Here is a 24,728-nt window from a genome sequence, read left to right as displayed (position 1 = left end):
AGTGTCCAAAGTTAATACCGGCTGGGAAAAAGTGACTGAAGCGCACTAACAGCCATAAAAACCCCGGCAGAGACAGGACTGAGCAGGATGCCAAACCTGTGAGGAAATACAAGAGGAATTGTCTTGAAGTAAGGTTGGAGTTATTAACAAGATGCCGTCCAAATTGAACTACGGAGACTTGAAAGAGTCACTTGACTCTCTGGCTGAGGATGTGTCTGCTGTCAAAACGCAGCAGACACAGCTCTTGGAACTTTTGGAGGAGGTTAAACAGCTGCGCCTCCAGAATGAGGAGAAAAACCGGCGCATCACAGAGCTGGAGCAGCGAGTGGAGGAACTGGAGCAACATTCTCGTATGAACGATGTGGTCATCTCAGGAATCCAAATTAAGCCGCGCTCGTACGCGCGTGCGGTTGTTGGTGGTGGTGAGGAGCCCAGTGAGCAGGAGACGCTCTCTGTGGAGCAACAGGTGGCATCCTACCTACAGAGTAGAGGGATAGAGTTGGACCTGGAGCACATTGAGGCGTGTCACACTCTGAGACAAACCGGAGAGAGGCCAACCGTCATCGTAAGATTTGCCAACAGAAGAAACAAAAGGGCACTCTTGAAGCAAAGATTCAAACTAAAAGGAACAAATGTATTCATGAATGATCACTTAACCAAAAAGAATGCCGATATAGCCAAGAAAGCAAGAAACCTAAAGAAACAGCAAAGAATTCAGCAAACGTGGGTAACAAATTGTAGGATTCTCATCAAACTGAATGGTACACCAGAAGAAGCAAAAGTTATGGTGGTGAGAAATATAGAAGAGCTTGACAAATATAACTGAAAGATAAAGGTAACAATGTGAGACTCTATACACCACCATGAACATTACAACAAACATATTCACACCAAAGAACAACAAAGATACAGATTTGTTACAGAGAATCTTACAATTTAAACAAAAGGAACTGGAAACATTTAAATATACTGAGCACAACACACAAGATCAGGAAAATGAAACTGACCCCGGTCAACAACCTTCTTGTTTCAATAAATATGAACTGTGATTACTATACATAAGACCAGTATACAAATGTTACGACTTCGGACGACAAATTGTCAATCATACATTTCAACAGCCGAAGTTTGTACACTAATTTTAACTCTATAAAGGAATATTTGCAACAGTTTATATCACCATTTAGTATTATTGCCATATCAGAATCCTGGTTACAAAAGGAAAAAGGTATTGATTTTGATTTAGAAGATTATGAGTTGCATTATGTAAACAGGAAATACAAAACAGGAGGTGGTGTTGCATTATATATTCATAAAACAATTCAGTTTACGGTTGTAGAAAGTATGTCAGTAACAATAGATGGAGTAATGGAATGTCTGACAGTCGAAATAGACAACAAAAAGAGGAAAAATATTATTGTAAGTTGTGTATATCGGTCACCTGGTTCAAGTATTGACATTTTTAATGAACAAATGGAAAAAATGTTCTCGGAAATAAGTACTAAAAATATATTTGTCTGTGGGGATTTTAATATAGATCTTTTGAATCCTGAAAAACTGAAATCAATAGATGCTTTTTCTGACACAATGTATAGTATGTCCCTTATCCAGCAATTACAAAACCAAGTAGAATAACATCTCACAGTGCCACAATAATCGATAATATCTTTACAAATATTATTGAAAATCAAGTTACAAGTGGCCTGTTCATATGTGATATCACTGATCACTTACCTGTTTTTATTGTTTATGACTGTGACCTTAAAAAAACTAATCATGACAGAGAAGTAGTCCATAAACGAATAAGAACAGAAGAAACAATAAATGCCTTCAACAGCAGTTTAAGTATACAAGACTGGAGTACAGTCTACAGTGAGTCAGATGTAGATGGTGCATATAGCAATTTTATAGATATTTTCTGCACGTTGTATAAAAAAATTGTCCCCTTAAAGAATACTATAAAAATAAAAGATACAATAAATGTCCTTGGCTAACTAAAGGAATATTAAAAGCCTGCAAAAAAAAAACAGCCTTTATAAAAAATTTATTAATTCAAAAACAAAAGAAGCTGAAATAAGATATAAAGTATATAAAACAAATTAACAGAAGTCATCCGAATAAGTAAAAAGTTGTACTATGATGAAATTCTACAAAAAAATAAAAACAACATCAAAGAAACTTGGAACATTTTGAACAACCTAATTAAACCAGGATCTTCCAATACAAGATATCCAGATTATTTTATTGATAAAAATGTTCATGATTACAACATGAATAATATAGTGAATGGTTTTAATAAATTTTTTGTACATGTTGGCCCTGATTTGGCAGCTGAAATCCCAAATCCAGGAATTCAGCAGTCTAATGAAACTATAAAAAGAAACATAAATTCAATTTTTCTTTCAGCAACAAATGAACAGGAAATAAAAGACATTGTTAATAAATGCAGAAACAAACTGTCTACAGACTGTCACGATATAGACATGGTATTAGTCAAAAAAGTCATCAACAACATTTCAAAACCTCTGACCTATATCTGTAATTTGTCATTCCAAACTGGATGTGTTCCGGAAAAAATGAAAATTGCAAAAGTTATACCACTGTACAAAAATGACAACAAACATATTTTTACCAATTATAGACCAATTTCTTTACTCCCACAGTTTTCAAAAATCCTAGAAAAATTGTTTGACTCTCGTTTGGAAAAATTCATAGAAAAATATCAGTTAATAAACGAAGGTCAATATGGTTTTAGAAAGAAAAGAACCACTTCAATGGCTGTTATTGAGGCAATAGAAGAAATTACTAATGCATTGGACAGAAAAAGATATGCTGTTGGAATATTCATTGATCTTAAAAAAGCATTTGATACAATTAACCATTCAATTTTAATCAACAAATTAGAGAATTATGGTATCAGAGGAGTTGCAGGAAATTGGATAAAAAGTTATCTTACAGATAGGGTCCAATACGTGGAAATGGGAAATTACAAATCTGAATGTCTTGGCATTGCTTGTGGTGTCCCCCAGGGGGCAGTGTTGGGTCCCAAATTGTTTAATATGTATATTAATGACATTTTTAATGCATCTAGATCATTGAAACTAATATTATTCGCTGATGATACAAATATATTCTACAGTAGTGATAATTACAATGAACTTATAAATACTGTAAATGACGAACTAAGTAAAATAAAAAATGGATGGACAGTAACAAATTATCATTAAATTTAAATAAAACAAAAGCAATGATATTTGGTAATTATAAGGTTAAATCTAAATTACAAATATGTATAGACAGTGTCCAAATTGAAAACTCAGCTGAAAACAAATTTTTAGGAGTAATAATAGACAGTAAATTAACATGGAAAGCCCACATCAGACACATAAAAATGAAAATTTCAAAAAGCCTCTCTATTATGAATAAGGTAAAGCAATTTCTTGATCATAATGCACTCCGTACATTATACTGTTCTTTAGTTCTCCCATACTTAACATATTGTGTGAAGTGTGGGGTAACAACTATCAATGTTCAACACAACCACTATTTATACTACAAAAACGAGCAATAAGGATCATACATAAAGTTGGATTTTTAGAACATAGCAATAATCTTTTTATGCAATCAAAATTGCTTAAATTTCATGATCTTGTAAAATATTCTACATTACAGATTTTATTTAAGGTATTTAACAAATCACTGCCAAGTAACATTCTAAAGTTCTTCTCAGTTAAAGAGTGTGTTCATAATCTTAGAGGTTTTGCCAAATTCACATTATTAAAAGTTAGAACCACTCGGAAAATTTTTTGTGTGTCTGTCTGTGGAGCAAAGTTATGGAATGGTTTGGACGTCAGACTCAAGCAATGCCAAAGCATTCATGAATTCAAGTCACATTATAAACAGAGGGTCTGGGATCGGTATAGAATGATTGAGACTTAACAATAAAAGCCATTTTACATTCATGGCTCATGACTCTGTATCACAATTGTTGGTTTGTGCATTATATGTTTCTTTCTTTCATATGTTTGGTTCTTCATCATAATTGGTATTGTTGTCTCTTATCATTGTTGGTATGTTTTTATATGTTTGCTTTCTTACCGTAATTGGTATTGTTGTTTTCTTACCATTGTTGGTATGAGCATCATATGTTTGTTTTCTTTGCCATAACTGGTATCGTTGATTTCTTACCGTTGTTGGTATGTGCTTGTCGCTTGTTTATTATACTGGTATTGTTTTCTTGCTGCTGTTGGTATCTATTGTGGGAATTTACAAGTATTTAAATGTATTATTTTCTTAATTTTCTATCTAATTGACGGGAAGCAGCTATGCACTTTATGTTAAATTTGAATAAAGGGGTGGGATTAAATAAGTTTTCTTCCTCCCACTCCTTTTTGAGCAGATTCAATGTTCTGAGTTAATAGTAAATTCAGTTTTTTTGTTTTTTATGTTATTGTTAAATTGTTATCTGTTTTTTTTTTTTTCTGTTTTCTGTATTTCTTATCCTCTGCTCAAATAAAATAGATGATGATGATGATTCTATCGGTATTAATGTTATTTATAAATCAAAACCATAAGTCAGCATGACTTTATTTTTCAAGACCTCCGCCTGACCGGAGCGTTGTGATTGATAGAGAGTTGGCTTTATGGCTACTCTCAGAGTGCCTCTGTGCTGGGAGCTCTGTAGTAAACAAGCGTTTCCAGCAAGGGCAGAATGTTCAAAGATAAAAGTGTGGTCTCATTGTTTGGGTCTGTTGTTACTTTTAATATTACTAGAAAGCTGTTGTGGGCATTAAAACTTAAATTTGTTTATTAGTAGTTGTAAAGGTACCAGAGACAATATTGGAATTTATCTCTCAGTTATCTGTAACTTCCGATACATTTTGGGTGGTTTATTGTTTTATCTTTATCGAAGATAACTTTTCAGTTATCTGATTATCTGTTATCGAAGTTAATTTTTTGGTTATCTGTGCCCACCACTGGTCATACTTGAGAAGCATTTTAAACATTTTTCATACATGTATAATCTTTGTTTAAAATAAGCTCACTGTATATCACAGATATTTAAAGGTTTAGTTCACAAAAGTACAAATATACACTGTCACATCTTCTTGGCGATATCTATCCAGACAGTTAGTTTCATGTCTTGTAACACTGCAAATAGCCTGCACAGGGATTATTGTTACTTTGGGCCAATGAAAACATTTGAAAGCAACCTCCCTTAATTATCCATTGGAATCGGGACTGCTCTGGAACTACAGTTGAGGAAAATAATTTGAACACCCTCGGTTTGCAAGTTCTCCCACTTAGAAATCATGGAGGGGTCTGACATTTTCATCTTAGGTGCCTGTCCACTGTGAGAGACATATCTAAAAAAAAATCGGAAATCACAATGATGTTTTTTTTAAATTTATTTGTATGTTACTGCTTGCAAATAAGTATTTGAACACCTATGAAAATCAATGTTAATATTTGGTCCAGTAGCCTTTGTTTGCAATTACAGAGGTCAAATGTTTCCTGTAGTTTTTCACCAGGTTTGTCACACACTGCAGCAGGGATTTTGGTCACTTCTCCAAATCTTTCAGGTTTGGAGTTTCAGCTCCCTCCAAAGATTTTCTCTTGAGTTCAGGTCTGACGACTGGCCAGGCCACTCCAGGACCTTGAAATGCTTCGTAAGGAGCCCCTCCTTAGTTGCCCTGGCTGTGTGTTTGGGGTCATTGTCATGCTGGAAGACACGCCATGAACCCATCTTCAACGCTCTTACTGAGGAAGGAGGTTGTTTGCCAAAATCTCACCAATACATGACCCCATCCATCCTCCCTTCGATACAGTGTAGTCATCCTGTCCCCTTTGCAGAAGAGCACCCCAAAGTATGATGTTTTCCACCCCCATGCTTCACGGTTGGGATGGTTTCTTGGGGGTCTTCTCATCCGCTAAACATGGTAAGTGGAGCGTTGATTCCAAAAAGCTCTATTCTGGTCTCATCTGACCACATGACCTTCTCCCATGCCTCCTCTGGATCATCCAGATGGTCACTGGTGAGCTTCAAACAGCCTGGACATGTGCTGGCTTGAGCAGGGGGACCTTGCTGCCCTGCAGGATTTTAAACCATGACAGCATCATGTGTTACTAATGTAATCTTTGTGACTGTGGTCCCAGCTCTCTTCAGGTCATTGACCAGGTCCTCCTGTGTAGTTCTGAGCTTTTTCAGAATCATCCTTACCCCACAAAGTGAGATCTTGCATGGAATCCCAGCCCATGGGAGACTGACTGTCATCTTGTGTTTCTTCCACTTTCTAATAAATAATAATAACAGTTGTCTTCTACCAAGCTGCTTGCCTGTTGTCCTGTAGTCCATCCCAGCCTTGTGCAGGTCTACAGTTTTGTCCCTGGTGTCCTTAGACAGCTCTTGGTCTTGGCTATGGTGGACAGGTTGGAGTGTGATTGATTGAGTGTGTGAACAGGTGTCTTTTACAGAGGTAACAAGTTCAAACAGGTGTAATTAATACAGGTAAAGAGTACAGAATAAGAGGGCTTCTTAAAGAAAAATTAACAGTTCTGTGAGAGCCAGAATTCTTGCTGGTCGGTAGGGGATCAAATACTTATTTGCAGCAGTAACATCCAAATAAATTATTAAAAAAAAAATCATGCATTGTGAGTTCCAGATTTTTTTTTTTTTTTTTAAGATTATGTTCTCACAGTGGACATGCACCTAAGATGAAAATTTCAGACCCCTCCATGATTTGCAAGGAGAACTTGCAAAATCGCAGGGTGTTCAAATGCTTATTTTCCTCATTGTACATGTTGCTCCTGGATTGATAATACTTTGCCAGTATTTAAATTTGAGTGTTCCCCAATAACAACGACTAAAAATTGCCACCTAGTCTGGTGATGTGGAGTTGGGAGAAGTCTGTAATATGAGGGTGTTAAATTCTGATTGATGATTGTAATGATGCACATAGTTTTTTTTTTTTTTTTTTTTGGAAACAGTGCCAACAACTGTTATTATTGCAAGGACAATGTAAAAGGCTACACAGCTGTATGGAGTACCATTTTGTAGCGTCAGCATGTTGCACATGGGTTAGGAAATGGTCCCAATTCATCATTTTTATCAGCAGTGACTTTATTTTGTTTAATTCTCATCACAAAGTGGAGGCCTCTTACATTTGTAACTCAGCAGCATACAAATTATGAAAAATAGTGTCACTGATTAACCTTTAAAGCACAGTTTGTGGGCCATCTGTAGTACTGTTGTGTGTGTAAATGTTTATTTATGAGGAAGTGCATCAGAAATGTGCAACTATTCATCCATCACCCCTTAGCAAAGCACTACAGCTTTTTGCTGTGTCTTTTTGTTCTTCACGTTGTCTGAATAACAGGCCCTGTGAGGATTGATATTTGTGTCATGAAACATCTCAGTAGGATGAGATGATCCAAGACAATTACCCCCCCCCCCGCCCCCTTGTTTTTTACCCAAGTTTGTTTTTTACCCAAGTTATGGATCGAGCTGGCACATCCTAATCTGGCTCTATTATTGTTGTCTTCATCGCAGGTTCTTTGAGATGAAGATGAAGTACGATGAGAGTGACAATGCCTTCGTTAGAGCTTCTCGTGCCATCACTGACAAGATGACCGACCTCATTGGTGAGACACCTCAACAATCTGTGTTGCTCTCCATAAGAGCGTTGATACAAGTGTTAACCGAAAGACAAAATTTAATGTGCGTGCTTTAAGGTTTCCAAAGCAGAAATGTATCTGCTGTTTGTTTGACTGTTGTAAGAATGCGGAAAAGGTTTTCAGACAAACATTATGATTCTTGTGGAAGGAACCAAGTTCAAAGAATTAACAAGTTTCACAATTATTCAAATCTTGATGTTGGTAATTTTATTGTTGTTAAAAAGTTTTTGGTTTCTTTGCTTGTGTGTATTACTTCTCGTGAAAGTTCATGTCAGTAGCACCTTTTAAAATACTTGTATGTATGTACCAGTAGTGTTCAGAATAATAGTAGTGCTATGTGACTAAAAAGATTAATCCAAGTTTGAGTATATTCTTATTGTTACATGGGAACAAGGTACCAGTAGATTCAGTAGATTCTCACAAATCCAACAAGACCAAGCATTCATGAAATGCACACTCTTAAGGCTATGAATTGGGCTATTACAACCCCTGGCAAAAATTATGGAATCACCGGCCTCGGAGGATGTTCATTCAGTTGTTAATTTTGTAGAAAAAAAGCAGATCACAGAACATGACACAAAACTAAAGTCATTTCAAACGGCAACTTTCTGGCTTTAAAGAAACACTATAAGAAATCAGGAAAAAAAAAAATGTGGCAGTCAGTAACGGTTACTTTTTAGACCAAGCAGAGGGAAAAAATATGGACTCACCTCAATTCTGAGGAAAAAATTATGGAAATCACCGTGTAAATTTCATTCCCAAAAACTAACACTGCATCAAATCAGATCTGCTCGTTAGTCCTGCATCTAAAAAGGAGTGATCACACCTTGGAGAGCTGTTGCACCAAGTGGACTGACATGAATCATGGCTCCAACACGAGAGATGTCAATTGAAACAAAGGAGAGGATTATCAAACTCTTTAAAGAGGGTAAATCATCACGTAATGTTGCAAAAAATGTTGGTTGTTCACAGTCAGCTGTGTCTAAACTCTGGACCAAATACAAACAACATGGGAAGGTTGTTAAAGGCAAACATACTGGTAGACCAAGGAAGACATCAAAGCGTCAAGACAGAAAACGGAATCAATATGTCTCAAAAATCGAAAATGCACAACAAAACAAATGAACGAATGGGAGGAAACTGGAGTCAACGTCTGTGACCGAACTGTAAGAAACCGCCTAAAGCAAATGGGATATACTACAGAAAAGCTAAACGAAAGCCATCATTAACACCTAAACAGAGAAAAAACAAGGTTACAATGGCTAAGGAAAAGCAATCGTGGACTGTGGATGACTGGATGAAAGTCATATTCAGTGATGATCTCGAATCTGCATGGGCAAGGTGATGATGCTGGAACTTTTGTTTGGTGCCGTTCCAATGAGATTTATAAGATGACTGCCTGAAGAGAACATATAAATTTCCACAGTCATTGAAGAAATGGGGCTGCATGTCAGGTAAAAGGCACTGGGAGAGGGCTGTCATTACATCATCAATAAATGCACAAGTTTACGTTGATATTTTGGACACTTATCCCATCAATTGAAAGGATGTTTGGGGATGATGAAATCATTTTTCAAGATGATAATGCATCTTTCCATAGAGCAAAAACTGTGAAAACATTCCTTGCAAAAAAACACATAGGGTCAATGTCAGGGCCTGCAAATAGTCCGGATCTTAATCCAATTGAAATCTTTGGCTGGCAGTTGAAGAAAATGGTCCATGACAAGGCTCCAACCTGCAAAGCTGATCTGGCAACAGCAATCAGAGAAAGTTGGAGCCAGATTGATGAAGAGTACTGTTTGTCACTCATTACGTCCATAGCCTCAGAGACTGCAAGCTGTTATAAAAGCCAGAGGTGGTGCAACAAAATACTAGTGATGTGGTTGGAGCGTTCTTTTGTTTTTCATGATTCATAATTTTTTCCTCAGAATTCCATATTTTTTTCCCTCTGCTTGGTCTAAAAAGTTACTGACTGCCACAGTTTTTTTTTCCTGATTTCTTATAGTGTTTCTTAAAGCCAGAAAGTTGCCATTTGAAATGACTTTAGTTTTGTGTCATGTCTGTGATCTGTGATCAAAATTAAACAAATGAATGAACATCCTCCGAGGTCGGTGATTCCATAATTTTTGCCAGGGGTTGTAGTAAAAAAAAAGTAGAAAAGGGGTGTTCACAATAATAGTAGTGTGGCATTCAGTCAGTGAGTTTGTCAGTTTTGTAGAACAAACAGGTGTGAATCAGGTGTCCCCCATTTAAGGATGAAGCCGCACCTGTTGAACATGCTTTTCTGTTTGAAAACCTGAGGAAAATGGGACGTTCAAGACATTGTTCAGAAGAACAGCGTAGTTTGATTAAAAGTTGATTGGAGAGTGGAAACCTTATACGCAGGTACAAAAAATTATAGGCTGTTCATTATGGAGTTAAAATTGTCTCCTTAATATTTGTAAATGCACGCAGGGTGATCTACAAATAATCATTGATTTGCAATGTGTTCAGATATCCACAAATGCAAATTTCATATTTGTAACTTGTAAATTGGTCTTTGCAAATAATGTTGTATTTGCAATATAAAACTTAATTTGTAAAAAAAAAAAAATTACATTTGTAAAACTGGAAATTGTATTTGTGAATTGAGTTTCAGCATTTGGTGGATCACCAATTACACGCATTCATCGCTTTCCTCTGCGACGTCATTTTGAGACATTCTTTTCGCGAACACAGATCCACAAACAAAATGCCCGACTGATTCACAAATACCACACGCACACTGGATATCCACTAGAGGCAGTGTGGTCCCATTCATTGCACACAGCGCTACTATTATTCTGAACACTACTATATATGTGTGTGTGTGTGTGTGTGTGTGTGTGTGTGTGTGGTGTGTGTGTGTGTGTGTGTGTGTGTGTGTGTGTGTGTGTGTGTGTGTGTGTGTGTGGTGCATCTGGAAAGTATTCACAGCATTCACATTCCCACATTTATGTTACAGCTTTTCTTCAAAATGGCATGAATTTATTTTTTCCCTCAAAATTCCACTTGCAACACCCCATAATGACATGAAAAAAGTTTTTTGTATTTGTACACTACCAGTCAAATGTTTGGACACACTTTCCCGTTTAACTATTTAATTAAACTAACATTTAACTTTTTGAAAAAACAAAAACAAAAGTGTTGTATCTATATTTTTGTGTGAGTCAGTAATAAGGGAAATTCATGAATTGTGTTATTCCAACAGTTCTAGCTTAAAAATCTATTGAGAGTTAAAATCTAAATTGCAAGTGAGACCTGGCCAAGATCACAGCTACATTGTGGATTATAATGGCCAAGTGGCTTCTGCATGCATGCATGCATGCATGAGTGACTATGGCTTTGAATCATGCAGAAACTGGATAAGTTGACATTTGCTGTTTGGAATGCTTGTGTATTTTGGGTCAAGGATGAATGCTGCGAAAGCGGAAAAATTGATAGGACAAATATGTTTGGAGAAATTAGCCATTTTAGCTAACCAGTAAATAATGGATGTTGTGCTGCAATGTACCATGGGAGTTTGGGGTTTTAAATGTTGTTATTGTGGTTCATGTTAAACAGTGTTGTTAATGTTATTGATATATTGTCTTTTTGTAGTTCAATTGGTTTAGTCAGTTTAGTTAAGTGTCATGTTGCAAATACTATGACTGAAAAGTGTAGTACGTTTGATGTCTTATAGACAAATCAAATAGAAAGACAAAAAAACCTCTCTGTGTGTGCGTGTAACTTCGATCATGAAGAAATTGTGGAGAGCTGACATTTTGCGTTTGGTATGCTTTTGTATTTTGGGTCAAGGATGAACACCGCCAAAACGGAACATTGATAGGACTAATATTTTGGAGAAGCTATGAATATTAGCTAACAACACTGAACAGTGGACGTTGCTAACTACCAGAGGTGGGAGGAAGTCACCATTAAGTCACTGTCAAGTCATGAATAAGCAAGTCCCAAGTCCAATGACCACCAATTGCTTCCAAGTGGACTTGAGTCTTGACGTGGGACTTGCAGATTAATGACTTGAGAATGACTTGACAGTGACTTTGTCCCACCTCTGCTAAGTACATCTGGACTCACACCACCATTCCATCAGAGAGTGATAAATCATCTTCATATTATAAGTGTGAGTGCATGCGTGATTTTATTTAGTAAGTTCATTGTAAGTGTATAATATAATTATAAATATGTTTAAAAATACGTGGATCATACAGAAATTGAAAACTTATTTCCATTGTGGTCCATTTAAAAATCAAATGACACAAACAGAAGTAAAAATAAAATAATAAGTAAGTAATAATAGCCAGTCCCTTCGGCTTCGCCTTGTTTTGCCACTTGGGGTCGCCACAGCAGATCCGAGGTGGATCTGCATGTTGCTTTGGCACAACTTTTACACTGGATGCCCTTCCTGATGCAACTCCACATTTCATGGAGAAAATGTGGCTGGGGTGGGGTTTGAACTGGGAACCTTCCACACCAAAACCAACCACACTAACCGCTTTTCCACAACAATAATGATAATAGTGTGTATATGATAACAAGAACCTAAACAATTCATAAATACATTAAGACAGTAAATAAACATTAAAAAATACATAATTAACAGGAAATAAAAGGGTTGACTTCCTCTTCTAAAAATTGTTGATGTATAAGGTTCTAAAAACATTCTGGACTCACACGCCATTCCAACTGATTATGCAAGCTATGCTTAATTTATTACCACCATTGAAAAATGTCACAATTGAGCTGGGACTTCGGCGAGGGTGGTTGCATCTCCTCCTCTCTCCTCTCTGTGTTTCTCTGTCTCTGCTCCAACCTTCAAAGTCCCTGCTTCACCAGACTGAATTCTTCAAACTATATTGGAATAACCATAGTATTGATCATCTGGTCTCTGAATGTTATTGACACCATTTTTTCAACAACATAATCAGGGCTGGGGGACCCTACATGCCCAAAAGAACCTACCCTGCGGGTTATGTTCTCGATGCCTGGGAGAAGTGGCGTGTCGTGTGATTGCTCCACTCTCTGTGGAGGATGTCGAAGATTTATTTTTATTTGGTTTTTGTAGTAGGAGGGCTGGTGCTTATTGGTTTATGTGCTGCCTGACCTACCGGAGAACTGGCGAGACTGCTGCTACCAGAACCACGACCCCTCACCTGTTTGTCATGATTAATGAGGTGGGCAAAGTGGTACAATCTCAGACTGCGTTAACCCGTGAACTCGGACGCAAGTTGCAAAACATCTTGGAGCAACTGTCTGCCTTGCAAAGGAAGATATCGGAGACCAGGGAATACTCACGAATTGGATTTGGTCAGACAGAGGAGCCGTAAATGGAATTTCTGTGTTTCTCTGCTTAACCCTAAGCATGGCAGGCTTATCACCCACCGAAGGTCAAAGCGCCCCATTTGATTTCCTCCAGAAGAATCTCTACGGCCTTGGTGAACCATTCAGCTCCCCCTCTTATCTTTCTGTCTCCCCTACAGATGTTGTCAAGGCAACTCCAGACATTATGCACACACAGACAGTAACTGAAATAACTCATCTGCATGATGCACAACCTTCCCTAACAAGACTTCCAACCCCCCCGGCCTCCGCTCTGCCGCTCCCCCAAGCTTGCAGCTGTGCAGGAGACTGCTGCAGCCCCCTCACACTGATATTGCCTCAATTTGGATGATGGACTGTCTTAAAGTTTAGCATACATAAACAGTCAAATGTGTATGTGTGGTGTTTTAATTGTGATGTGTGCCATTATTACATTCAACTAGTAATAATGCTAGTATAACTATAATAGTATAACTAGTAATAATACTAGTTCAACTAGTGTGTATATATATATATATATATATATATATATATACGAGGGCTGTCAATAAAGTAACGGTCCTTTTTATTTTTTTCTAAAACTATATGGATTTCATTCATATGGTTTTACGTCAGACATGCTTGAACCCTCGTGCGCATGCGTGAGTTTTTCCACGCCTGTCGGTGACGTCATTCGCCTGTGAGCACTCCTTGTGGGAGGAGTCGTCCAGCCCCTCGTCGGAATTCCTTTGTCTGAGAAGTTGCTGAGAGACTGGCGCTTTGTTTGATCAAAATTTTTTCTAAACCTGTGAGACACATCGAAGTGGACACGGTTCGAAAAATTAAGCTGGTTTTCAGTGAAAATTTTAACGGCTGATGAGAGATTTTGAGGTGATACAGTCGCTTTAAGGACTTTTCACGGTGCGAGACGCCGCGGCAGCGCTCTCAGGCGGCGTCATCAGCCTGTTCAAGCTGAAAACCTCCACATTTCAGGCTCTATTGATCCAGGACGTCGTGGAGAACAAGAAGTTTCAGAAGAAGTCGTTCAGCATTTTATCCGGATATTCCACTGTTAAAGGAGATTTTTTTAATGAAAGACGTGCGGACGGGTCCGCGCGTCGGGACGCAGCCGCCGCGACGCTCCGCGACATGTCCTGCCTGTTAAACAATTTCTCATATACTCACTCCACTGAAAGCCATCAAAGCCGCTGGATTTACAAATGGTTATCAACACGGAGGTGTTTTTCCGTGCCGCCGCACCGCGCCGGCTGCGTCCCCGACGCGCGGATCCGTCCGCACGTCTTTCATTAAAAAACCTCCTTTAACAGTGGGAAATCCGGAGAAAATGCTGAAACCGACTTCTTCTGAAACTTCTCTGTCTCTCACGACGTCCTGGATCAATAGAGCCTGAAATTGTGGAGGTTTCAGCTTGAACAGGCCTGATGACGCCGCCTGAGAGCGCTGCACGACGTCTCGCTCGTGGAATTTCCTTAAGCGACAGAATCACCGTCAAAATCTCTCATCAGCCGTTAAAATTTTCACTGAAAACCAGCTTAATTTTTCGAACCGTGTCCACTTCGATGTGTCTCACAGGTTAGAAAAAATCTTGATCAAACAAGCGCCAGTCTCTCAGCAACTTCTCAGACAAAGGAGATTCCGACGAGGGGCTGGACGACTCCTCCCACAAGGAGTGCTCAAAGGCGAATGACGTCACCGACAGGCATGGAAAAACTCACGCATGGCGCAGAGGGTTCAGCATGTCTGACGTAAAAACATATGAATGGAAATCCATGTAGTTTTGAAAACAAATAAAAGACCGTTACTTTATTGACAGCCCTCGTATATATAAGATTATTAAAAAACAAAGGAAAATAAACCAGATATGCTAATTAAAACATTCAAAACAAAACTTTAGTTTTTGACCATGCATTCTTAAATGCGGCCTTGTCCGGAGTTTATCCACAAGGCGGGAGCACCATATCTAATTTTTTTTTTTTTTTTTTGCTAAGTTCAAGACTGATATTAAAAACCCGCAAGAGGATCATTTATCAATTTTTGAAAAAAGAAATACAACAGTAAGGTAGTGTACATGTCCCATATACTTTGATATGTGTAAACAATTGGCGACAATATGAGCTGTGAATATGATTATTTTCTGAGTTCCCTTTGTGTATTTCTACCCTATGTGTGCGTTTAGGCGGATTGTTTTCTAAGACTGAGATGTCAGAGGTATTAACAGAGATCTTGAAGGCGGATCCATCTTTTGACAAAGACGCTTTCCTTAAACAGTGTGAGCAAGACATCATCCCAAATATACTCGAGGTTGTTGGACTGCAGAAAAACCTATGAGTAATGGTTAGTCAAACAGTCTGTTATTTTAGATAAAGTTTAATAAAAATGTAGATCTTGGTTGCTTCAGTCCTCACCGGTAAAGTTTATCTTAAGTCCTGCTTTGTCTGCAGGCCATGATCAGAGGGGAGTTGGACATATTAAAGGACTGGTGCTATGAAGCAGTATGTATATCCAATCGGTCTTTAAAGCACAAATTTATTCCCAATACTAATATGTAAGAAGAATGTTTGTTTTTTTGAACAACCTCGTAGTTTTGTGTTTGATAATGGTATACACACATTGCATTCAGCTTTTTAGCTTCTCAGTGTTAATGTTGTTCTTTGCTTTCTCTTTATTGTGCCTGCAGACATACAGCCAGTTGGCACACCCAATTAAGCAAGCCAAAGCAATGGGATGTCAATTCCACTCCAGAATCCTGGATATTGACAATATTGATGTAAGATACTTCATCAGTAATTTAGCTTTCAGTAATCTGCTACACTTTGAAGTTTTGTTCATTGATGTTACTAAATTACACTGTTGATTTTTTCCCCATTTTATTGTAATTGTACTTTATGTATTTCCTTCATGTACAAACAACATGGAAAATCAAAGCAAGAAGAATCCAGTTAGCTTCCTTTATAATAAAGTACAGTTGCTTTGACTGCATATAGCTTGTTGGTCATTTCTGGTGGTCAACAGGGTTAAAGTTGCAAACGTCATAAAACAATGTTCTGTATGTAACTGCAGCAGGCAAATGGTGAGATCCTGTACACTGGCATGCTGTCTGGAAGTCATGTTTCTTGATTCAGCGATGTTTGTGTCCCTCATGTCCAGCGGGCAATGGGGAAGATAATGGAACGGGTCCAGTTCTGATTATCACCTTCCAGTTCAGCGGTCATGGGGTCCGGAATTCCAAAGGGAGTTGGTGGAGGGAGACCCAGTGAGGGAGAGACACACACACACACTTTGTTTTTGCACCCTAACACATAAATATAATTGGTGTAATCAATTAGTTATAAAATGATTGTCAAACCCTGATGAAAATTAACCTTATTTCAGTACAATACAGAAAAACTAAAAAAGAAACTGTTTTGATATAAACACAGATAGTACAAACTGAGTAGTTTCAACAAATGAAAATGTGAGCAAACATTGTTGATATTAATTTTTATTTATGAAACAGTTTGCAGTCTGCATTTTCAAAAGTCTGAGGCAGATGTTCTTTCATAAGTCGCATGTGTCTCTTACGTTGTCAGAATCTTTGCTGACAAGAAACCTGTGACAACACAAACACCACCGAAAACATACATCCAGGATTTTCTCCATCTTGGACTTGCTTTCCTTCTGAAATTGACTTGTCTGTTGCTTCCAGCTGTTCCTGGAATTGGTCTTCTTGCTGCTTCAGTTCTTTCTTGCACTCGGCCATCTGTGCTTCCAGCTGTTTCTGGAACTGAGCTTCTTGCTGGTTCACTTTTTTCTTGCACTCGTCCTTGTGAGCTTCCAGCTTCCTCTGGTACTCTGCCTCCTTGAGCTGCAGGTTCTTGTCCAGCTCTACCCGCATAGCTGCCCGCTCTATCTCCAGGCTGGTCTGTAGAGCTTCCATGTCCTTCTTCAGACGTTCTCGCTCCAGTTTGACCTTGACCAACCTGTCCATAAGAGGCTGCCAGAGTTCTGCAGTGGTCACTGTTGCTTGGTTGACCTTCATTGTCGCTTCCACAGCTTGTTTGGGCAGAGTTCCTTTCTTGGTGTCCTGCTTTTGTTTGTCTCCTTTCATCATCTTCTTGACTTTTGTTTGCACTTCAAAGGTCTCTGTTGAAAATAAGAATGAAGATGAGATGTTTCATTAGAATCTGACCTGTCTGCAGCACTGACATGAACCTGGATCTGATCTGATCACCAGGTACGACTCAGCTTTTAATCAGATCCCAGACCACATATGTCGGTGGCCCAGATTCATTCAAAATAAAGATTTTTCACCCTGTTGACACTCAGAAAAAGATCAGATCTTAATGTTCTAATAAAACACATCAAGCAGAAATGTGAAATTTGATTCAAAAGAAAAACACTGTTTGACAGTAAAAGATCTACATCTCATTCATACAAGAAGGGGGGGGGGGGGGGGGGGGGCGTGTACTTACTGCCCTGGATGGGGAGTCCTCCTCGGCTGGTGATATTTACAGCCATTGGTCCTTTCCTTCCTTCCACAATTGTCAAATTGGACCTTCTGTTCTTCTTTAACAATGCAGATTTGTCCGTCAGCATTCTTGCTGATGGCGTGTAGTGGAAAAAAACATCCTCCGCCTTGTCTCTCCGTGTGAATGAAGCCATAACCGTCCTTCTCACTGAACCACTTGATCTTGCCCACAACTTTTGTTTTAATCATTTTTGGACCTCTTGAAGCTGCAGCTGTTTGTTTGGACTGAGTCTTCATGGTCTCATCACCTGTGTGTCTTTGGCTCCATGCTCATTGTTGCTCTTCTGGTAAACGTTCAGGCTTTCTGACTGTCTCCTTCTACTCCTGTTGCTGATCTCAGGTAACTGTTCCTTACATGCAGCTTCCCTTTGTGAGAACTAAGATGCTTTGTGATGTCATCACAGGTTCAAATAGTGACTTTATTCCTTTGTACCTTTGACATCACAAAGCATCTCCAACTGTGTCAGCATCTTTTGATCTTTCACAAATGCAAATTCATCTATTAATTAATTTATTCATTTTGTGAATAAAAGCAATTTATTTTCAGTTCTCTTGAAATTTATATGAAAATAAACTTATTTTTCATCAGGTTTTTACAGTAATTTTATTATTGAGAGAATGTTGTTCATTATAAAGGTTATTATTTTATTTTAGTTTTTTTTAAGTGGGGTTATGTAAGGTTGAAAAAAAAAAGATCACATTTGCCTTGGCTTTGTTGTTGAAATTGGAATATTTTGACTTTTTTAAGTCAGTTATCCTGTTGACACTTAAGGAAAATTACATTAAATACAACAGTATAGTAAAGTAATTCCTCTTGGCTTCTCTGTTTTTCATTTGGGTTCAGAACATCAAATTTGAGAGAGATCTGCATGTTGATTTGACACCAGTTTTACACCAGATGTCATATTTGACACAACTCCACATGACCTGGAGGTGGTCTTGAACTGTGAACCTTTTGCTCCAGAAACAAACTTTTGGCCACTTTGCTGCACTACAATATATTGAATGTGTGAAAAATTAAAAAAACAAACAAAACACACACACACTTTTTCCACGCTAACACCATAAAATATTATTGAAGGTGTAATCAATCATTTATAAAATAGTGACTTTATTCCTTTGTACCTTTGATGACATCACAAAGCATCTCCAACTGTATCAGCATCTTTTGGTCTTTCACAAATGCAAATTCATCTATTAATTTGATTTATTTATTTTGTGAATAAAAACAATTTATTTTCAGTTTTACTGAAACAGTCTACTGAGCATATTTGCTTTCATTCATCCTTCCATTTTCTATAACCACTTACTTCAATTAAGGGGTGAGACAGCCAAACAAACACATTCACACTCACCTACAATCAATTTAAAGTTTCCAATTCACCAAATCTGCATATCTTTGGAAGTGCACAGCAAGCTGGAATACCCGGAGGAACCTGTGTGAACATGTGTTTGTCTTTTCTTGTGCATGCTGAAAGTGGCTGATTGAATTTTATTTCGAGCTTACGGTCACTAACACCACAAAATTCCTCATTTACATATTGCTGTCATGTTACCACTTGCTGTCACTTAATATTTGTCTGTCTGCCTCATGGTTTTGGATTTAAATGAAACCTTTGAAACACATTGCACTATTAAAGCAATTTTTATGTTGTAGCACTTGAATGCTGTGAAGTTTGTTGCTGCAGATGGTTTAATAGTGACATTAGAGTTTGACGAACATGACATAGAAAGGATGAGATCAGTGAGGAAACTGAATCTAATACAACTAATGTGTATTTTAGACAGATTTGCGAAGAATAAATGCATCAATTTGTTTTATTTTCCCAGAAAAAAGTGCTGAGGATGATGTACGTTTGGGCTCTGTGCCGTGACCAGGAGGAACTCAACCCCTACGCTGCCTGGAGACTACTTGACTTCTCTGCATCGAGCACCGAACAGATCCTCTAAGACTTTTTGATCACCATAAAGTACACTCAGCCATGGTGAGAACTTCTACATGTGACCAGCCATGGTTTAGATGGGAAAAATGGAAGGAGAATGGAAGTGGAGAAAAAGGACAGACAAGTAAGATGTAGGTTCACTATTAAAGGAATAACATGGATTTGTGCTGTTAAATTCTCTTGTTTACTGTCTTTTTTTTTTTTTTTGCATTCAAGGCTTTGTGTGTCGTCGCCATTGATCTTGTTTGTTTCTTTGACACTAGTCTGACAAACATGGACAGAGATAGTCCTGAAAATTCCTCTGGCTCACACTAGGGGATGGCAGACTGCTAACAGTCATCTCACCGCAGTGCTTTGGAGAAAGCCTGCACACATTATTAGTGTTTACGTATTATGAATGTCCATTAGAATAATAATATTAACTGAGCTCCAGTCCAATAAGAGGTCAGCTTCAGTTTCTTCTCTAAAACGTTCTCTCCATGTGTTCCTCTTTATCTCTGGGAATCTCTTGGTGGTTGGTGTTATAGCACCTCAGTACTCTTCTCAGTCCTTATTTTATGACAGTTGTCCAATGTCATTGTTAAATTGTGAATTTCATATTTAACATAACCACGACTCCAATTTTTCATGTCAGCAAAAGTTCTTGAAAATCTCCAAATTATTTCCTTATGCTGTAAATGGTTAATTTGAGATCTTGATAATAAGATACCTTCTAGGGCAGTTGCTAATTATTATTTTAGATTAAACCTTCAACTGGGATTTCAGTGTGTGACATACTAAATCACTCAGGGGATATGGAAACTCTGAGGGATTTGTTACGGTTAAATTTCCAGAGCAGAGATGGAGCCCTAATTTACTTGGAGTGGAATTCAGCTTGTTGTTGAACTTGAATGTGAGTATGATCATGTTCATGGCTTTGATCTCCATAGTTTGTCATCCTCTTTCACCCAGACCAGGTGTCCAGTCATTTCTATCTTACATAGGTTAAAAGCAGAATTAAACTTTATCTAGGTGTAGCCACCTCTTTGTTTTGTCAGTGTTACCACAGTGTGCCAACATGCAGTACTGTTCAGTAATTTACTACACCTACGTAGGGGAAAAGTTGTGGTCAACTTTGCATACATTGTGGAAGGACATGAATGTCATGGTATTGCTGAGCTTATGATTTCTTTGAACTATTCTTTTTCTGTAACAGAATGGTTGCACAACATACATATTAAAGAAAAAAAAATCTAAATGGAATGCTGTATTGCAGGAATGTCTGTTGGAGCCACTTGTAAACAATATAAATATGTACATATGTATTGAAAATATAGCCACTTTGCCAATTTATGAAAGAAGATGTTATGTGTCGACGCGGGTTGAGGAGCGGACCTGCGTCTGACTGAACCCAGCGCTAAAATAACCAGAAAGCGGTTCCAATAACAAACAATGTATTTCCTCCCCCTTTTGTGGCAATACTCGGTGTACAAACATAAAACGCGTCTGTCTGGCGGAGTGAAGGACGGCGCGCTCTCCAGCGCCAATAGGGATCGAAGCCCGGCGCCTCTGGACCCCGTTCAACCGCCAAACACCCCCCAGGTGGACACGACAAACCGACTCTGTGAAGGATAGAAAAGGTGAGGTAAGTCAGCAGCTACAACTAATATCATTCAAAGGCACACACTATCAGCAACACATTCAGGTCTGAATTTAAGCTTTATGTAAATGAGCAGCTTCTCACAACAGGTGGAGGATCATCTGTCTGCACGCCACGGCCGTGAGAAGCAAGCTGCACAACTCTCATCAATATTCACATATACTGCGTAACAAAATACCAAATTACTGTTAACAATTATTCAGACAATCAAATCACCTCTGATGTGTGCTGACAGCATGTGTCCCTCACCCGTCCTCCTTCACAGGCACGATGTGTCAAACCCAGGAGTGGTCCTCAGCGTCTCACAAAACGAACATCACAAGGTCGAGTTCCCGGCAATTCTGCTTGAATCACACATGGCTTAAATGCAGAACGCCATCTCATTATCTGCTTCAGCTGAAAGTCTTTAAGGTTGCACATGAGCATCATCCACAGGTGCTGCATATCACGTTGATGAGGGTGAAGGACTCTTCTGCCAGCACCTTCTCCACAGACAATAAATCAGTTTGCATACCACCTGGAGAGCAAAGAAAAGAAAAGAACACCGAAATGTCCAGCCAAACCCCCCCCAACACACAACAGAAATGCAGAGTGAAGCCTTCAGCTGAAACAAAATTGGTTCAGATGTTCAGGAATACCCCAGGAATCACCAAGACACAGGACTGCATAAACTGGAAGATACTGGCACACCAGGGTCCCTGTCTAATTCCAAGTGAGTTTTGCATTGCCATGGACTGAGATGCTTCTGTCCAACAAAGAACATCCTGTTCCAAAATCAACTCCTTAAAACTCAACTAACTAGTTTACAACATGGACAAAGAAAAACATTTTGGGTAAACTTTGGCAGATGACACTTATTGAGTTGTTTTGCTATAATCCATCCATTTCTATAACCAGTTTACTCCATTTAAGGGTCACGAGGGGGTTGGAGCCTATCCTCGCAGTCATGGGACTTGAGGCGGGGTACACCCTGGACCGGACTCCCAGCTGGTGCAGGTTTTACAGTCATGACCAGGAGAATGTTTGAAGGAGTGAAGTTGAGGCATTCAATCTCAAGAACGCTGTACTGACCGACCGTTAAGCACAGGGGTGGTACCATCATACGTACTCTGGGGCTGTTTTGCTGCTTGATGAACTGGTGCATTGCACAAAGTGGGTGGAATATTGAAGAAAGAGGACTATCAGAGTCCTTTAGCAAAACCATGAATCTAAATCATCAGTTAGAAACTTGACACATGGGTGTTATAAGAGTACAGTGATTCCAAACACACATCAGACCTGGTTGCAGGCTAACAGTAAGCTTTTGGGAAGTCCTAACCTCAAACCTATTGGAAATATCTGGATTGTGCTTCAACCTGGGGTTGGTGTCAGGAAACCAATAAATTTAATTGAACTTTGCCAGTTATGCTGACAAGTGGTCAAATATCCATCCAGACCTCTTTCTGAAGCTTGACGATGGCCATCACAAGCATCTAGTCAAGGTGAACGATGAGGGATGTTCAAATACTGCATGTATTACAGAAAACCCAAAATTAATTAAATGTAGCAGCCAATTTTTCTTTAGTTGCAGATGTATGTTGTGTATTCTACCCTAGTAAAACAACAATTTAAAGAAATCACTGAAAGCCCATTATTGCCATGCCACTGATGTCCATGATGGGTGTATGCACATTTCTGACCAAAACTGTGTAATGAATATGTTTTCAAAGTACAGTATCAATGCACCCCACAGCCTCGTGGGCTGCAGTCACACCAAACTCATCTACCAGATGGACATGTTACCCAGTGAAGGATGCACCACCAACTTACTGCATTTCATCAATGCAACGTAAAATTCTCCTGTACTAATATTTGTCAGCTGCACATTTAAGATTATCGGGAAATGTGTCGCATCTGGACACTCAGTGTGTGTCTTTGAAAAACCTCAGCAGGCTGCTATGAGCTACATGCCTGCAACACTGATGTCAAGGTTTCCGCTGCAGGTCATTTCAAATTATAGACCCTATTATCATTATGTTGACCTGCAGGCTGAAGTCTGTACTGGTGTCTGTTTGCAACACATGCTGTTGTGATTCTTTGCTGAGACTAGTTTTATTACAAGGTTAGTGAATATACACTCAACAAAAATATAAACGCAACACTTTTGGTTTTGCTCCCATTTTGTATGAGATGAACTCAAAGATCTAAAACTTTTTCCACATACACAATATCACCATTTCCCTCAAATATTGTTCACAAACCAGTCTAAATCTGTGATAGTGAGCACTTCTCCTTTGCTGAGATAATCCATCCCACCTCACAGGTGTGCCATATTAAGATGCTGATTAGACACCATGATTAGTGCACAGGTGTGCCTTAGACAGCCCACAATAAAAGGCCACTCTGAAAGGTGCAGTTTTATCACACAGCACAATGCCACAGATGTTGCAAGATTTGAGGGAGCATGCAGTTGGCATGCTGACAGCAGGAATGTCAACCAGAGCTGTTGCTCGTGTATTGAATGTTCATTTCTCTACCATAAGCCGTCTCCAAAGGCATTTCAGGGAATTTGGCAGTACATCCAACCAGCCTCACAACCGCAGACCACGTGTAACCACACCAGCCCAGGACCTCCACATCCAGCATGTTCACCTCCAAGATCGTCTGAGACCAGCCACTCGGACAGCTGCTGAAACAATCGGTTTGCATAACCAAAGAATTTCTGCACAAACTGTCAGAAACCGTCTCAGGGAAGCTCATCTGCATGCTCGTCGTCCTCATCGGGGTCTCGACCTGACTCCAGTTCATCGTCGTAACCGACTTGAGTGGGCAAATGCTCACATTCGCTGGCGTTTGCCATGTTGGAGAGGTGTTCTCTTCACGGATGAATCCCGGTTCACACTGTTCAGGGCAGATGGCAGACAGCGTGTGTGGCGTCGTGTGGGTGAGCGGTTTTCTGATGTCAGTGTTGTGGATCGGTGGCCCATGGTGGCGGTGGGGTAATGGTATGGGCAGGGGCGTCTGTTATGGACGAAGAACACAGGTGCATTTTATTGATGGCATTTTGAATGCACAGAGATACCGTGACGAGATCCTGAGGCCCATTGTTGTGCCAATCCAAGAACATCACCTCATGTTGCAGCAGGATAATGCACGGCCCCATGTTGCAAGGATCTGTACACAATTCTTGGAAGCTGAAAATGTCCCAGTTCTTGCATGGCCGCATGCTCACCGGACATGTCATCCATTGAGCATGTATGGGATGCTCTGGACCGGCGTATACGACAGCGTGTACCAGTTCCTGCCAATATCCAGCAACTTTGCACAGCCATTGAAGAGGAGTGGACCACATTCCACAGGCCACAGTTGACAACCTGATCAGCTCTATGCGAAGGAGATGTGTTGCACTGCATGAGGCAAATGGTTGTCACACCAGATACTGACTGGTATCTCCCCCCCAATAAAACAAAACTGCACCTTTCAGAGTGGCTTTGTATTTTGGACAGTCTAAGGCACACCTGTGCACTAATCATGGTGTCTAATCAGCATCTTGATATGGCACACCTGTGAGGTGGGATGGATTATCTCAGCAAAGGAGAAGTGCTCACTATCACAGATTTAGACTGGTTTGTGAACAATATTTGAGGGA

General features: G+C 39.2%; 1 protein-coding gene across 1 annotated transcript in view; it reads left to right on the top strand.

Annotated features, from left to right (window-relative positions):
• Window positions 1–19,571, top strand: part of LOC117518655 (mitochondrial import inner membrane translocase subunit TIM44-like) — a 28,375-nt gene extending 8,804 nt beyond the window's left edge. The window contains 8 exon segments of the mRNA XM_034179856.1: window positions 7,549–7,641; window positions 15,188–15,312; window positions 15,453–15,503; window positions 15,689–15,778; window positions 16,159–16,180; window positions 16,183–16,242; window positions 16,245–16,264; window positions 19,349–19,571. Of these exon segments, the coding sequence (XP_034035747.1) occupies window positions 7,549–7,641; window positions 15,188–15,312; window positions 15,453–15,503; window positions 15,689–15,778; window positions 16,159–16,180; window positions 16,183–16,242; window positions 16,245–16,264; window positions 19,349–19,468 (581 nt within the window). The 3' untranslated portion in view covers window positions 19,469–19,571.
• Window positions 19,572–24,728: the final 5,157 nt, after the last annotated feature.

Source organism: Thalassophryne amazonica, chromosome 10 (assembly GCF_902500255.1).
Source record: "Thalassophryne amazonica chromosome 10, fThaAma1.1, whole genome shotgun sequence".
Taxonomy (NCBI): Eukaryota; Metazoa; Chordata; class Actinopteri; order Batrachoidiformes; family Batrachoididae; genus Thalassophryne; species Thalassophryne amazonica.
This window is presented reverse-complemented; position numbering and strand designations above follow the sequence as displayed.